Source organism: Pelmatolapia mariae, linkage group LG18, assembly GCF_036321145.2.
Source record: "Pelmatolapia mariae isolate MD_Pm_ZW linkage group LG18, Pm_UMD_F_2, whole genome shotgun sequence".
Taxonomy (NCBI): Eukaryota; Metazoa; Chordata; class Actinopteri; order Cichliformes; family Cichlidae; genus Pelmatolapia; species Pelmatolapia mariae.
The window spans coordinates 729,734-743,690 of NC_086243.1; the positions used below are offsets into that span (position 1 = coordinate 729,734).

Below are 13,957 nucleotides of genomic sequence, written 5' to 3' on the forward strand. Positions count from 1 at the left end.
TTGTGACGGTGTTGTGGTGCTGTGACGGTGCTGTGGTGCTGTGACGGTGCTGTGACGGTGTTGTGGTGTTGTGACGGTGCTGTGGTGCTGTGATGGTGCTGTGACGGTGCTGTGACGGTGTTGTGACGGTGCTGTGACGGTGTTGTGACGGTGCTGTGAAGGTGCTGTGACGGTGCTGTGAAGGTGCTGTGACGGTGCTGTGATGGTGTTGTGACGGTGCTGTGGTGCTGTTATGGTGCTGTGACGGTGCTGTGGCGCTGTGACGGTGATGTGACGGTGTTGTGGTGCTGTGACGGTGCTGTGACGGTGCTGTGACGCTGTGACGCTGTGACGGTGCTGTGACGGTGCTGTGGTGCTGTGACGGTGCTGTGGCGCTGTGACGGTGCTGTGGCGCTGTGACGGTGCTGTGACGGTGCTGTGGTGCTGTGACGGTGCTGTGACGGTGTTGTGGTGTTGTGACGGTGCTGTGGTGCTGTGATGGTGCTGTGACGGTGCTGTGACGGTGTTGTGACGGTGCTGTGAAGGTGCTGTGACGGTGTTGTGACGGTGCTGTGACGGTGCTGTGGTGCTGTTATGGTGCTGTGACGGTGCTGTGGCGCTGTGACGGTGATGTGACGGTGCTGTGACGGTGCTGTGGCGCTGTGACGGTGCTGTGACGGTGCTGTGACGGTGCTGTGACGGTGCTGTGACGCTGTGACGGTGCTGTGACGGTGCTGTGGTGCTGTGACGGTGCTGTGACAGTGCTGTGACGCTGTGACGCTGTGACGGTGATGTGACGGTGTTGTGGTGCTGTGACGGTGCTGTGGTGCTGTGACGGTGCTGTGGCGCTGTGACGGTGCTGTGACGGTGCTGTGACGGTGCTGTGGCGCTGTGACGGTGCTGTGATGGTGTTGTGACGGTGCTGTGGTGCTGTTATGGTGCTGTGACGGTGATGTGACGGTGTTGTGGTGCTGTGACGGTGCTGTGACGGTGCTGTGACGCTGTGACGCTGTGACGGTGATGTGACGGTGTTGTGGTGCTGTGACGGTGCTGTGGCGCTGTGACGGTGCTGTGGCGCTGTGACGGTGCTGTGATGGTGCTGTGGTGCTGTGACGGTGCTGTGACGGTGTTGTGGTGTTGTGACGGTGCTGTGGTGCTGTGATGGTGCTGTGACGGTGCTGTGACGGTGTTGTGACGGTGCTGTGACGGTGCTGTTATGGTGCTGTTATGGTGCTGTGACGGTGCTGTGGCGCTGTGACGGTGATGTGACGGTGCTGTGACGGTGCTGTGGCGCTGTGACGGTGCTGTGACGGTGCTGTGACGGTGCTGTGACGGTGCTGTGACGCTGTGACGGTGCTGTGACGGTGCTGTGGTGCTGTGACGGTGCTGTGACAGTGCTGTGGTGCTGTTATGGTGCTGTTATGGTGCTGTGGCGCTGTGACGGTGCTGTGACGGTGCTGTGACGGTGCTGTGGTGCTGTTATGGTGCTGTTATGGTGCTGTGGCGCTGTGACGGTGCTGTGACGGTGCTGTGACGGTGCTGTGACGGTGCTGTGGTGCTGTGACGGTGTTGTGACGGTGCTGTGACGGTGATGTGACGGTGCTGTGACGGTGCTGTGACGGTGCTGTGGTGCTGTGACGGTGCTGTGGTGCTGTTATGGTGCTGTTATGGTGCTGTGGCGCTGTGACGGTGCTGTGACGGTGCTGTGACGGTGCTGTGGCGCTGTGACGGTGCTGTGACGGTGCTGTGACGGTGCTGTGACGGCGCTGTGATGGTGGCGTGACGGTGCTGTGACGGTGTTGTGACGGTGCTGTGACCGTGTTGTGGTGCTGTGACGGTGCTGTGACGGTGCTGTGGTGCTGTGGTGCTGTGACTGTGCTGTGACGGTGCTGTGACGGTGCTGTGGTGCTGTGACTGTGCTGTGACGGTGCTGTGACGGTGCTGTGGTGCTGTGACTGTGCTGTGACAGTGCTGTGACGGTGCTGTGGTGCTGTTATGGTGCTGTGACGGTGCTGTGGTGCTGTGACGGTGCTGTGGTGCTGTGACTGTGCTGTGACGGTGCTGTGACGGTGCTGTGGTGTTGTGACGGTGTTGTGGTGCTGTGACGGTGCTGTGATGGTGCTGTGACGGTGCTGTGACGGCGCTGTGATGGTGGCGTGACGGTGCTGTGACGGTGTTGTGACGGTGCTGTGACCGTGTTGTGGTGCTGTGACGGTGCTGTGACGGTGCTGTGGTGCTGTGACAGTGCTGTGACGGTGCTGTGGTGCTGTTATGGTGCTGTGACGGTGCTGTGGTGCTGTGACGGTGCTGTGGTGCTGTGACTGTGCTGTGACGGTGCTGTGACGGTGCTGTGGTGTTGTGACGGTGTTGTGGTGCTGTGACGGTGCTGTGACGGTGTTGTGGTGCTGTGACGGTGTTGTGACGGTGCTGTGACGGTGTTGTGGTGCTGTGACGGTGCTGTGACGGTGCTGTGACGGTGCTGTGGTGCTGTGACGGTGCTGTGACGGTGTTGTGGTGTTGTGACGGTGCTGTGGTGCTGTGATGGTGCTGTGACGGTGCTGTGACGGTGTTGTGACGGTGCTGTGAAGGTGCTGTGACGGTGCTGTGATGGTGTTGTGACGGTGCTGTGGTGCTGTTATGGTGCTGTGACGGTGCTGTGACGGTGCTGTGGCGCTGTGACGGTGATGTGACGGTGTTGTGGTGCTGTGACGGTGCTGTGACGGTGATGTGACGGTGTTGTGGTGCTGTGACGGTGCTGTGGCGCTGTGACGGTGCTGTGGCGCTGTGACGGTGCTGTGACGGTGCTGTGACGGTGCTGTGGTGCTGTGACGGTGCTGTGACGGTGTTGTGGTGTTGTGACGGTGCTGTGGTGCTGTGATGGTGCTGTGACGGTGCTGTGACGGTGTTGTGACGGTGCTGTGAAGGTGCTGTGACGGTGCTGTGACGGTGTTGTGATGGTGCTGTGACGGTGCTGTGACGGTGCTGTGGCGCTGTGACGGTGCTGTGACGGTGCTGTGACGGTGCTGTGGCGCTGTGACGGTGCTGTGACGGTGCTGTGACGGTGCTGTGACGCTGTGACGGTGATGTGACGGTGCTGTGGCGCTGTGACGGTGCTGTGGTGCTGTGACGGTGCTGTGACGGTGCTGTGGCGCTGTGACGGTGCTGTGGCGCTGTGACGGTGCTGTGACGGTGCTGTGGTGCTGTGACGGTGCTGTGACGGTGTTGTGGTGTTGTGACGGTGCTGTGGTGCTGTGATGGTGCTGTGACGGTGCTGTGACGGTGTTGTGACGGTGCTGTGAAGGTGCTGTGACGGTGCTGTGACGGTGTTGTGATGGTGCTGTGACGGTGCTGTGGTGCTGTTATGGTGCTGTGACGGTGCTGTGGCGCTGTGACGGTGCTGTGGCGCTGTGACGGTGCTGTGACGGTGCTGTGACGCTGTGACGGTGATGTGACAGTGCTGTGGTGCTGTTATGGTGCTGTTATGGTGCTGTGGCGCTGTGACGGTGCTGTGACGGTGCTGTGGTGCTGTTATGGTGCTGTTATGGTGCTGTGGCGCTGTGACGGTGCTGTGACGGTGCTGTGGTGCTGTGACGGTGCTGTGACGGTGCTGTGACGGTGCTGTGGTGCTGTGACGGTGCTGTGGTGCTGTTATGGTGCTGTTATGGTGCTGTGGCGCTGTGACGGTGCTGTGACGGTGCTGTGACGGTGCTGTGGCGCTGTGACGGTGCTGTGACGGTGCTGTGACGGTGCTGTGACGGTGCTGTGACGCTGTGACGGTGCTGTGACGGTGCTGTGGTGCTGTGACGGTGCTGTGGTGCTGTTATGGTGCTGTTATGGTGCTGTGGCGCTGTGACGGTGCTGTGACGGTGCTGTGACGGTGCTGTGGCGCTGTGACGGTGTTGTGACGGTGCTGTGACGGTGATGTGACGGTGCTGTGACGGTGCTGTGACGGTGCTGTGGTGCTGTGACGGTGCTGTGGTGCTGTTATGGTGCTGTTATGGTGCTGTGGCGCTGTGACGGTGCTGTGACGGTGCTGTGACGGTGCTGTGGCGCTGTGACGGTGCTGTGACGGTGCTGTGACGGTGCTGTGACGGCGCTGTGATGGTGGCGTGACGGTGCTGTGACGGTGTTGTGACGGTGCTGTGACCGTGTTGTGGTGCTGTGACGGTGCTGTGACGGTGCTGTGGTGCTGTGGTGCTGTGACTGTGCTGTGACGGTGCTGTGACGGTGCTGTGGTGCTGTGACTGTGCTGTGACGGTGCTGTGACGGTGCTGTGGTGCTGTGACTGTGCTGTGACAGTGCTGTGACGGTGCTGTGGTGCTGTTATGGTGCTGTGACGGTGCTGTGGTGCTGTGACGGTGCTGTGGTGCTGTGACTGTGCTGTGACGGTGCTGTGACGGTGCTGTGGTGTTGTGACGGTGTTGTGGTGCTGTGACGGTGCTGTGATGGTGCTGTGACGGTGCTGTGACGGCGCTGTGATGGTGGCGTGACGGTGCTGTGACGGTGTTGTGACGGTGCTGTGACCGTGTTGTGGTGCTGTGACGGTGCTGTGACGGTGCTGTGGTGCTGTGACAGTGCTGTGACGGTGCTGTGGTGCTGTTATGGTGCTGTGACGGTGCTGTGGTGCTGTGACGGTGCTGTGGTGCTGTGACTGTGCTGTGACGGTGCTGTGACGGTGCTGTGGTGTTGTGACGGTGTTGTGGTGCTGTGACGGTGCTGTGACGGTGTTGTGGTGCTGTGACGGTGTTGTGACGGTGCTGTGACGGTGTTGTGGTGCTGTGACGGTGCTGTGACGGTGCTGTGACGGTGCTGTGGTGCTGTGACGGTGCTGTGACGGTGTTGTGGTGTTGTGACGGTGCTGTGGTGCTGTGATGGTGCTGTGACGGTGCTGTGACGGTGTTGTGACGGTGCTGTGAAGGTGCTGTGACGGTGCTGTGATGGTGTTGTGACGGTGCTGTGGTGCTGTTATGGTGCTGTGACGGTGCTGTGACGGTGCTGTGGCGCTGTGACGGTGATGTGACGGTGTTGTGGTGCTGTGACGGTGCTGTGACGGTGATGTGACGGTGTTGTGGTGCTGTGACGGTGCTGTGGCGCTGTGACGGTGCTGTGGCGCTGTGACGGTGCTGTGACGGTGCTGTGACGGTGCTGTGGTGCTGTGACGGTGCTGTGACGGTGTTGTGGTGTTGTGACGGTGCTGTGGTGCTGTGATGGTGCTGTGACGGTGCTGTGACGGTGTTGTGACGGTGCTGTGAAGGTGCTGTGACGGTGCTGTGACGGTGTTGTGATGGTGCTGTGACGGTGCTGTGACGGTGCTGTGGCGCTGTGACGGTGCTGTGACGGTGCTGTGACGGTGCTGTGGCGCTGTGACGGTGCTGTGACGGTGCTGTGACGGTGCTGTGACGCTGTGACGGTGATGTGACGGTGCTGTGGCGCTGTGACGGTGCTGTGGTGCTGTGACGGTGCTGTGACGGTGCTGTGGCGCTGTGACGGTGCTGTGGCGCTGTGACGGTGCTGTGACGGTGCTGTGGTGCTGTGACGGTGCTGTGACGGTGTTGTGGTGTTGTGACGGTGCTGTGGTGCTGTGATGGTGCTGTGACGGTGCTGTGACGGTGTTGTGACGGTGCTGTGAAGGTGCTGTGACGGTGCTGTGACGGTGTTGTGATGGTGCTGTGACGGTGCTGTGGTGCTGTTATGGTGCTGTGACGGTGCTGTGGCGCTGTGACGGTGCTGTGGCGCTGTGACGGTGCTGTGACGGTGCTGTGACGCTGTGACGGTGATGTGACAGTGCTGTGGTGCTGTTATGGTGCTGTTATGGTGCTGTGGCGCTGTGACGGTGCTGTGGTGCTGTTATGGTGCTGTTATGGTGCTGTGGCGCTGTGACGGTGCTGTGACGGTGCTGTGGTGCTGTGACGGTGCTGTGACGGTGCTGTGACGGTGCTGTGGTGCTGTGACGGTGCTGTGGTGCTGTTATGGTGCTGTTATGGTGCTGTGGCGCTGTGACGGTGCTGTGACGGTGCTGTGACGGTGCTGTGGCGCTGTGACGGTGCTGTGACGGTGCTGTGACGGTGCTGTGACGGTGCTGTGACGCTGTGACGGTGCTGTGACGGTGCTGTGGTGCTGTGACGGTGCTGTGGTGCTGTTATGGTGCTGTTATGGTGCTGTGGCGCTGTGACGGTGCTGTGACGGTGCTGTGACGGTGCTGTGGCGCTGTGACGGTGCTGTGACGGTGCTGTGACGGTGCTGTGACGGCGCTGTGATGGTGGCATGACGGTGCTGTGACGGTGTTGTGACGGTGCTGTGACCGTGTTGTGGTGCTGTGACGGTGCTGTGACGGTGCTGTGGTGCTGTGACGGTGTTGTGACGGTGCTGTGACGGTGTTGTGGTGCTGTGACGGTGCTGTGACGGTGCTGTGACGGTGCTGTGACGGTGTTGTGGTGTTGTGACGGTGCTGTGGTGCTGTGACGGTGCTGTGACGGTGCTGTGACGGTGCTGTGAAGGTGCTGTGACGGTGCTGTGATGGTGTTGTGACGGTGCTGTGACGGTGCTGTGGTGGTGCTGTGACGGTGCTGTGACGGTGCTGTGGTGCTGTGACGGTGTTGTGACGGTGCTGTGACGGTGCTGTGACGGTGCTGTGGTGCTGTGACGGTGTTGTGACGGTGCTGTGACGGTGTTGTGACGGTGCTGTGACGGTGCTGTGGTGCTGTGACGGTGTTGTGACGGTGCTGTGACGGTGTTGTGGTGTTGTGACGGTGCTGTGGTGCTGTGACGGTGCTGTGACGGTGCTGTGACGGTGCTGTGATGGTGTTGTGACGGTGCTGTGACGGTGCTGTGGTGGTGCTGTGACGGTGCTGTGACGGTGCTGTGGTGCTGTGACGGTGTTGTGACGGTGCTGTGGTGCTGTGACGGTGTTGTGACGGTGCTGTGACGGTGTTGTGACGGTGTTGTGACGGTGCTGTGGTGCTGTGACGGTGTTGTGACGGTGCTGTGACGGTGCTGTGACGGTGCTGTGACGGTGCTGTGGTGCTGTGACGGTGTTGTGACGGTGCTGTGACGGTGCTGTGGTGCTGTGACGGTGTTGTGACGGTGCTGTGACGGTGTTGTGGTGCTGTGACGGTGCTGTGGTGCTGTGACGGTGTTGTGACGGTGCTGTGACGGTGTTGTGACGGTGCTGTGACGGTGCTGTGGTGCTGTGACGGTGCTGTGACGGTGCTGTGACGGTGCTGTGAGGACCACCTTCCAGCACAGGCAGCTGTCTGTAAGCAGCCAGCTGAGGGTGCCAGCTGTTTTGCAGGATGCTTCTCTCCACTGTTTGTAAACAAAGCTGAAACCTGTCTGACAGCATGACGAGCTCCCACTCCATCTCAGCGTTTAAAGCTTTCACTTCCACTTCTTTCAGTGAACCAGAGGCACTGACTGAAGACAAATACAAGAAAACAGTTTCTGTACTGTAAAGAGAATGAAACTGTTAAAACTTCAGTTCTGAATGATGACGAACCCTGAGCCCTGTTTGAATGAAACCAGTGAAACAGTGGGTGCTGTTACCTGTGGTGGCCGTGCTGCCCACTGACACACTCCTGTCTGCACCTCTGCTGGAGTCCGTCACACCCTCTGAGTGGTCAGTCTTCACTGGGTTACAGATACCTGCTGTTTCCTCCTGCTCAGCATCACTTAAAGGCTCATACATGTCGCAGATGGTAACATTTGTGGCTGTGGACATGCAAACATCTGAAAACACCGTGCATTTATAAAAGCTCAACACTCCATCCTCTGTGTTATGGATGAAGTGAACTGCTGAAAGTAGAACTAAAGTAGAAAGTAGAACAATATAAGGATATAGTGAACGGTGGGTTCTACTATTGAGAGTGTGTAAAAAGCTAAAAAGAAGGGTGGGGTAGGGTCAGAATTTGGTGTAAACATATATGAAAGCATAGCTCCATCCTGCCTGATACCAACAGGTGAAGCTGGTGCTGGGTGTGTAATGGTGTGGGGGATCATTTCCCAGCACACTTTGGGCCTCCTTCGCACCAAGCATCATTTCAATGCTTAGCTGAATATTGTTGCTGACCACAGCCTACCCATCCTCTGATAACTGCAAATAATCTGAAAAGAATTTCCTGATTATACAATTGAATTGAGTGTACTTCAGTGGTCTCCACAGTCACAAGGAAGCCTTTGGGACATGAGTGGATAATCAGATAGCTGCATGATCGATGCAGCCGACTAATCTGCAGCAACTGCATTAAGCTATCAGGTCAATGCAGACCAAAACCTCTGCAGCACCTTCAGCATCAGATAAATAGACACTAATGTGGATAAAAAGGTAAATGCTAATCTGCAGTTCATAAATTGTTGGGAAAGAGGCTAGCTTAATGTTCTAGCTAGCCATTTTTAGCCAGAACATTTGGCTAAAAATGGCAGATAAATAGTTCAAATGGTGAACTAAAAGGTAACAATGAACTACTCTGATATAAACATAGTGAGCTAAAACAAACACACTGTGAACACTACACATCTAAGACAGCGACGCACTTCCACACACCAAAGTTTGGGAACCAAATATTCATCACACTTTAAATATACTGATGTTTGAGATGAAAGAAGGCCATGTTTTAAATAAAGCTGCCAAAAATCAAGTTAGTCCAGCTTCATGTTTAGGTACATTGACCTGGGTGTGTTTAAAACGTTTATAAAAGTCACCGTTAGAATAACAGCTTTACCTGCATCCACCACCATCAGCCCGTTACTCTGGACATGCTTGTTTTTTGTTGTTCCGGTCAGCGTCTGCACTGATCGCTCCACACTTTTATCCCTGCTCACTCTGTTCCTGCAGACCTCCTCGTACTGATGGTTTCTTGCTCTGTGAAAACGAGGTAAAATCACAACGTGCCAGTAGCACATTTCAGGTCTCAACCAATCAGATATGGGAAACACTTCACCCACATGGCAGCTTCTGCCTCATCAGCATCCACACACACAAAGGTGCTGGGCATGTCCAGCAGTGAAAAGGTGTCTGTCTCAGAGATAAAGACCTCCGTGATGTCCTTCAACATGTCCTCTGTCACCTGTTCTTTCTCCGTGTCCTTTTTTACCTTCACATCTAGCAAGAAAATATATGAACAAACTCTTATAAACACCACAAAGATACGTTGTAGGTGTGACCGAGAACTGAGAGCTTTAGTCACAGTAATATGTGGAGATTTAAAAAACCATTTAGTTTGCATTAACTGTGCTCATTAACCACCATACAAGCTCAAACACCATGAATGCAGTAATCAAAAGGATAAAGGGAAAACATACAGCGTGCATTTAAAATGTATTAACCTGGAAAACTGAGGGGAACGTCACGTTTAGAAAACATGTCCTCGTCATCCACGGACTCTGTGGTGGACTGGCTGGATATTCTGCTGCTGCCAAATACTGATCTGGAAACATTGCGAGCACATTTTTACCGTGTAACCTGCAGTCACTTTAGACAGCTTGTCCTCGCTCTCTCCAGGAAGTGCTTGGCTGTGGCTGCCTCCCTGTACCATGGACCTGCTCAACTGGTGGCACAATTTAGTAAAAGGTGTGCTTCAGCAGCCCTGGTTAATTCAAACGTCTACTGTTTTATAATTACTGAGCTTAAATGTAAAGCTTTAGAAATGGTTTCCACCCATACCTGTATCACTGGGAGTTCCCTGACTGATTCAATCACGTTCACATATCAAAGATTTTAAAAGAAAAGAGGATAGGTCAGGGTTCAAGGGTCCCCAGGTTACAACCACAATGCTGCCCAACCTCAGAACACAAGCGAGGGACAAGCCACACCGGCGTGGACGTCACCGAGCTCAATAAGATCCACGTGAGGTATGGCGGAACAACGATGAGAACTTGGCTACTAGAAAAGATAATACATGGAAAGGCCTGCAGAGAAAGCTCATATTCAAATTCAAGCAATGCTTTAACATTTGCACTGCACACATTCAAGCCTCACAGAGCAGCTCCAGCTGCACAACCATCACCTCAGACTCTGGTACCTGGAGAAAGGCAGAGTGAAGCTGCCCGTGGCTGTTGGCTGGTCTGATGCTGAGCCCACAGAGATTTCATCCACAAACAGCATGGGCTGCACTGCTCCTGGATCAGCCTGGTACAGCGGCTGAGGAGTGACATCATTGTTTTCTTCATCAAACACCTGCAAGAAACACAGAAGCTAGCTACAGCTAACTTGGTACTGCACCCAAGGGCACACTGGAGGTGCTTCTACATCACTACATGTTAGCTACATCCTGGTATTTAACTCCACTACCTGCATCTCTCCTCTAATGCATTTTGTTACTTTAAAAACAGAAGAAGTTAGAATATGTTACCACACCTGCTGTGAGGTTTCTTTTGTTCGCATCATTCTGAGGTACGTGCATCATGCTACGACAATACTGTTGTGACTTTCATTGCCTTTTTCACAAAGCACTCAGGTAACTGCTTTGAAAAATTGGTGAGTGGTAGTTGAATGTAATTAATTTTAGAGGCATCAGAATAATCAGTCATGAAAACAAATCCTCAAAATGAAGTCTTGTGTTTTTGTCTGGCTACAGCCTGCATTACATCAGGGAGAGTTTGATGTAAGCCTACTTCTTTAAACTGTCAGTATATATGCATTAAACACAGTCTACGACGCTTTACTCTGTGAAACTGATGAGAAACTGCGTCTAATCTGAATCTAGAGTCTGTGACTGGTGTTCTCATTTACAAACTGGTCAGAGGACCAACGGACTGTGATGCTCAGGTACCCGAACAGCCTGTCTGGGAGTCTGCACCACGTTCTTCTCCAGGACTTTGCTGCCCCCGAGGCTCCGCCTGCTGTGACAGCCCAGCACGCTGGTGGTTTGTCTGGAACGCTGGTGAGCTCCGCGTGGGCCTCCGTGTGAGACTGAGGTGTTCAGGGTACGAGAGGAGCTGGAAGGCAGCAAAACAACAAGTGACCGTGGCTGCGTGTACGTGCAGACAGCTGCAGTGAAAAGAGAACGGCTAACGTACGGTCTCAGAAGCAGGGGGTATCGCCGCTTTCCGTCCTCTTTCCCCCCCGTGGCAGACATCGCTGCAGCGCGCCTGCTGTTGTGGGTTTCCTACTGCGGTGCTATGGCAACGGGACATGCCCAGAGCTCGTGCTCGTGCGTACAGGGAGCGCGCGATATGCTCACACCGTTAGTCGTGGCCATTGGAGGGTAACTGTTACACTGTGCTGGACATTAACATGTAGATGTATACAGTCAGACCATATCAACATTTTCACATTTTCCTTAAAATAAAGTAAAAAACGTTTTTTAAACAACAGTTAAAAAAATAGGTTACCACCATCTCTACTGTCGCTGTTCAGTTTAACCACGCGTCCTCACTGGGTCTCATTACATTTATGCCTCAGAAAACTTTACATTATTAAGACCCAACAATAATCAGAAAAGTCCGTATGAGCACATACAAGGCAAGAGTACAACGGAAAAACTTTAACAGAAACACCAGAACCAGGCTCAGTCTGACCGACCGCTGAGGGGCTGAGGGGACGGGACCAAAGACACAGATTAATGGTTAAATACAGAGCGGTGTATAAATACAGGCCTATTCCAGGGTAACTGACGGAGAATTCAAGGTCATCTAACACAGCCCTGTGTGCTTTATCAAAAAGGAAGAGAAGCCAGTGTGGGCAAAATCTGCTCTCTCTTTCTAGTCCCCGTCAGTACGCTCACTGCAGCATTTTGGACTAACTGAAGGCCTTTCAGGGAGTTTTTAGGACATCCTGATAATAATGAATTACCAATAGTCCAGCCTGGAAGTAGGACAGAGCCTGATTATTCAACATCTTGTATGTGAGGAGGAAAATGTTTAATTCCGTTCTGGACGTATGAGGGAGGCACAGAATATTAGCAAGAGACAGGATATTTCTAACTTTAGAGATGTTGCACAAATGGAAGAAAGCAGTCTTACATATTTGTTTAATATGTGCGTTGAAGGACATGTCCTGGTCAAAAATCACTCCAAGGTTCCTCACAGTGTTACTGGAGGCCAAGGTAATGCCATCCAGAGGAAGAATCTGGTCAGATACCATATTTCTAAGATTTTCAGGGCCGAGTACAATAACCTCAGTTTGATCTGAATTAAGAAGCAGAAAGTTAGCGGCCATCCAGGTCTTTATGTCTTTAAGACATTCCTGCAGTTTAACTCATTGCTGTGTGTTATCTGGCTTCATGGACAAATATGACTCAAACCACTGCAGCACAGTACCTTTAACACCTACAGCATGCTCTAATCTCTGTAATAAAATATTGTGGTCAGCACCACTGAACGCTGCACTGAGGTCTAACTGCAATAATATCATTCATAACATTCACAGTTCTGAGTACATAGAATTCATCTGCACCTGAGTTGTTTCATGTTAAATTAATTTGAGTAAGTACAGACGCAAAATTAAGAGAAAGTCATCCCTGTCCAAATATTTATGCACCTAACTGTACATACTAGGGCAAAATAGGGTTATTCTCATTGGTTACATGTCTACAGCTTAGCTAACAGAGCTTTTCTGATTGCAGCTGTTTTGGGATTGTGAGGAAGACAAACACATTAGGTCTGTTTTACCTGCAAACTGCACAGGTATGTGTGTTCTTTTAATGATTGCTGGACAAACCTGTGATTGATTTAGCAGATAACAAAGAAAAAACAAGCTGTTAAGAACTAAAAGACAGTACACTTACAGCTGACTGTGTGGCTCTGGTGTTCCAGGAGAGCACGAGCTTATAGAGAAGATTGTCTTGATGCAGGCTCAGTCATCCAGGAAACATGAAAAGGGTGATTCTGTTCATCTGGATGTTTTCAGTGGGAGAAACGTTTCGTCATCATCAGCTGACTTCTTCAGTCTCAGCTGACTGCAGGTTTCAACCTTATAAACAGGACATTGGCACAATGACTGAAACCAGCTGACTGAATGAACACTGGGCTGTGAGGTCAGTTCACCTGGGCGAGTGACGAAGTGTTTCTCCCACTGAAAAGGAAACATGTGTTCCAACTCAGGCAGCTGTGTCCAGCACAGGTTCTTTTTCCAATTTATAGGCAAGAACTCAAGATGGATTATATCTAATACATACATTATATATTATGTATAATAATAATATATAAGATAGTTAGAAACAGCAAATGCTTTTGTACTCCTGAAGTTTTGGACTACTGAAGGTGTTCCTAAACAATTACATGCAACGTCTTTAAGGACTTTGCAAAATGGGCTGTGGAGCAAGGAATATGTGACGGATTTGGGATGATCGTTAAACAGCCATTCCAGTGCACACTGGTGATGCTCGAGACATCACTACAATGTTGGAGAACTTGAAAAGAATGATTCCTTTTTAATAGCCTGTTGTTTTTTTCCTCTGGTGAAGGTCTTGATTGCCAGAACCCTGAGGTCAAAAGGCAGAGAGGCCGGTACAAAGGCGGGGAGCATCCAAGGCAAACGTCACAGAGGCTGGATCCACTGCAACAGGAGGAGAGAGGATTATTTCCAGTGCGGAGGACGACAGGAAATCATCTCAAATCATGCTTTTCTCTAAAAAGGGGGAAAATACTATTTGTGTCAGGCTGTGTGGACGTGGAGAAGGGAGGACCCAAACGCAGGACTCGCAGGCAGGATGTGGACGGTATTTATTCTATTGGATGAACAGAACATAAGAGAGACACAGATTAGACGACGACAAGAAACTGAGGGGACCTGAGGGCTTAAATACAATGGACAGAGATGATTATTAGACACAGGTCAGAACACAGCTGAACTAAATCTAACTTAGACCTTCCCAAAGTGTGGGGCCCGCCCCCTAGGGGGGGCGCGGTATGAAAAGGGGCAAACAAAACGCTTGGACACTGCTAGCACGGGGCTCCCACACAAACGCAAAGCAGGAGATGAAGCATCGCTGAATATGTTTCCAAACCAACTTCATTCTAAGCCAAATACTAGAAGATATGG

The 13,957-nt window shown here is 52.8% G+C and overlaps 1 protein-coding gene across 1 annotated transcript in view; it reads right to left on the reverse strand.

Moving 5' to 3' along the window:
- dnai4 (dynein axonemal intermediate chain 4) overlaps positions 1-12,862 on the reverse strand; it is a 28,876-nt gene extending 16,014 nt beyond the window's left edge. The window contains exons 1-9 of the mRNA XM_063462209.1: positions 12,702-12,862; positions 10,993-11,197; positions 10,746-10,911; positions 9,996-10,150; positions 9,301-9,401; positions 8,920-9,076; positions 8,697-8,836; positions 7,522-7,686; positions 7,213-7,392 (exon numbers count right to left, since the gene is read on the reverse strand). Of these exons, the coding sequence (XP_063318279.1) occupies positions 7,213-7,392; positions 7,522-7,686; positions 8,697-8,836; positions 8,920-9,076; positions 9,301-9,401; positions 9,996-10,150; positions 10,746-10,911; positions 10,993-11,051 (1,123 nt within the window). The 5' untranslated portion in view covers positions 11,052-11,197; positions 12,702-12,862. The remainder of the gene's footprint in view (positions 1-7,212; positions 7,393-7,521; positions 7,687-8,696; positions 8,837-8,919; positions 9,077-9,300; positions 9,402-9,995; positions 10,151-10,745; positions 10,912-10,992; positions 11,198-12,701) is intronic.
- Between the last annotated feature and the right edge of the window lie 1,095 nt (positions 12,863-13,957).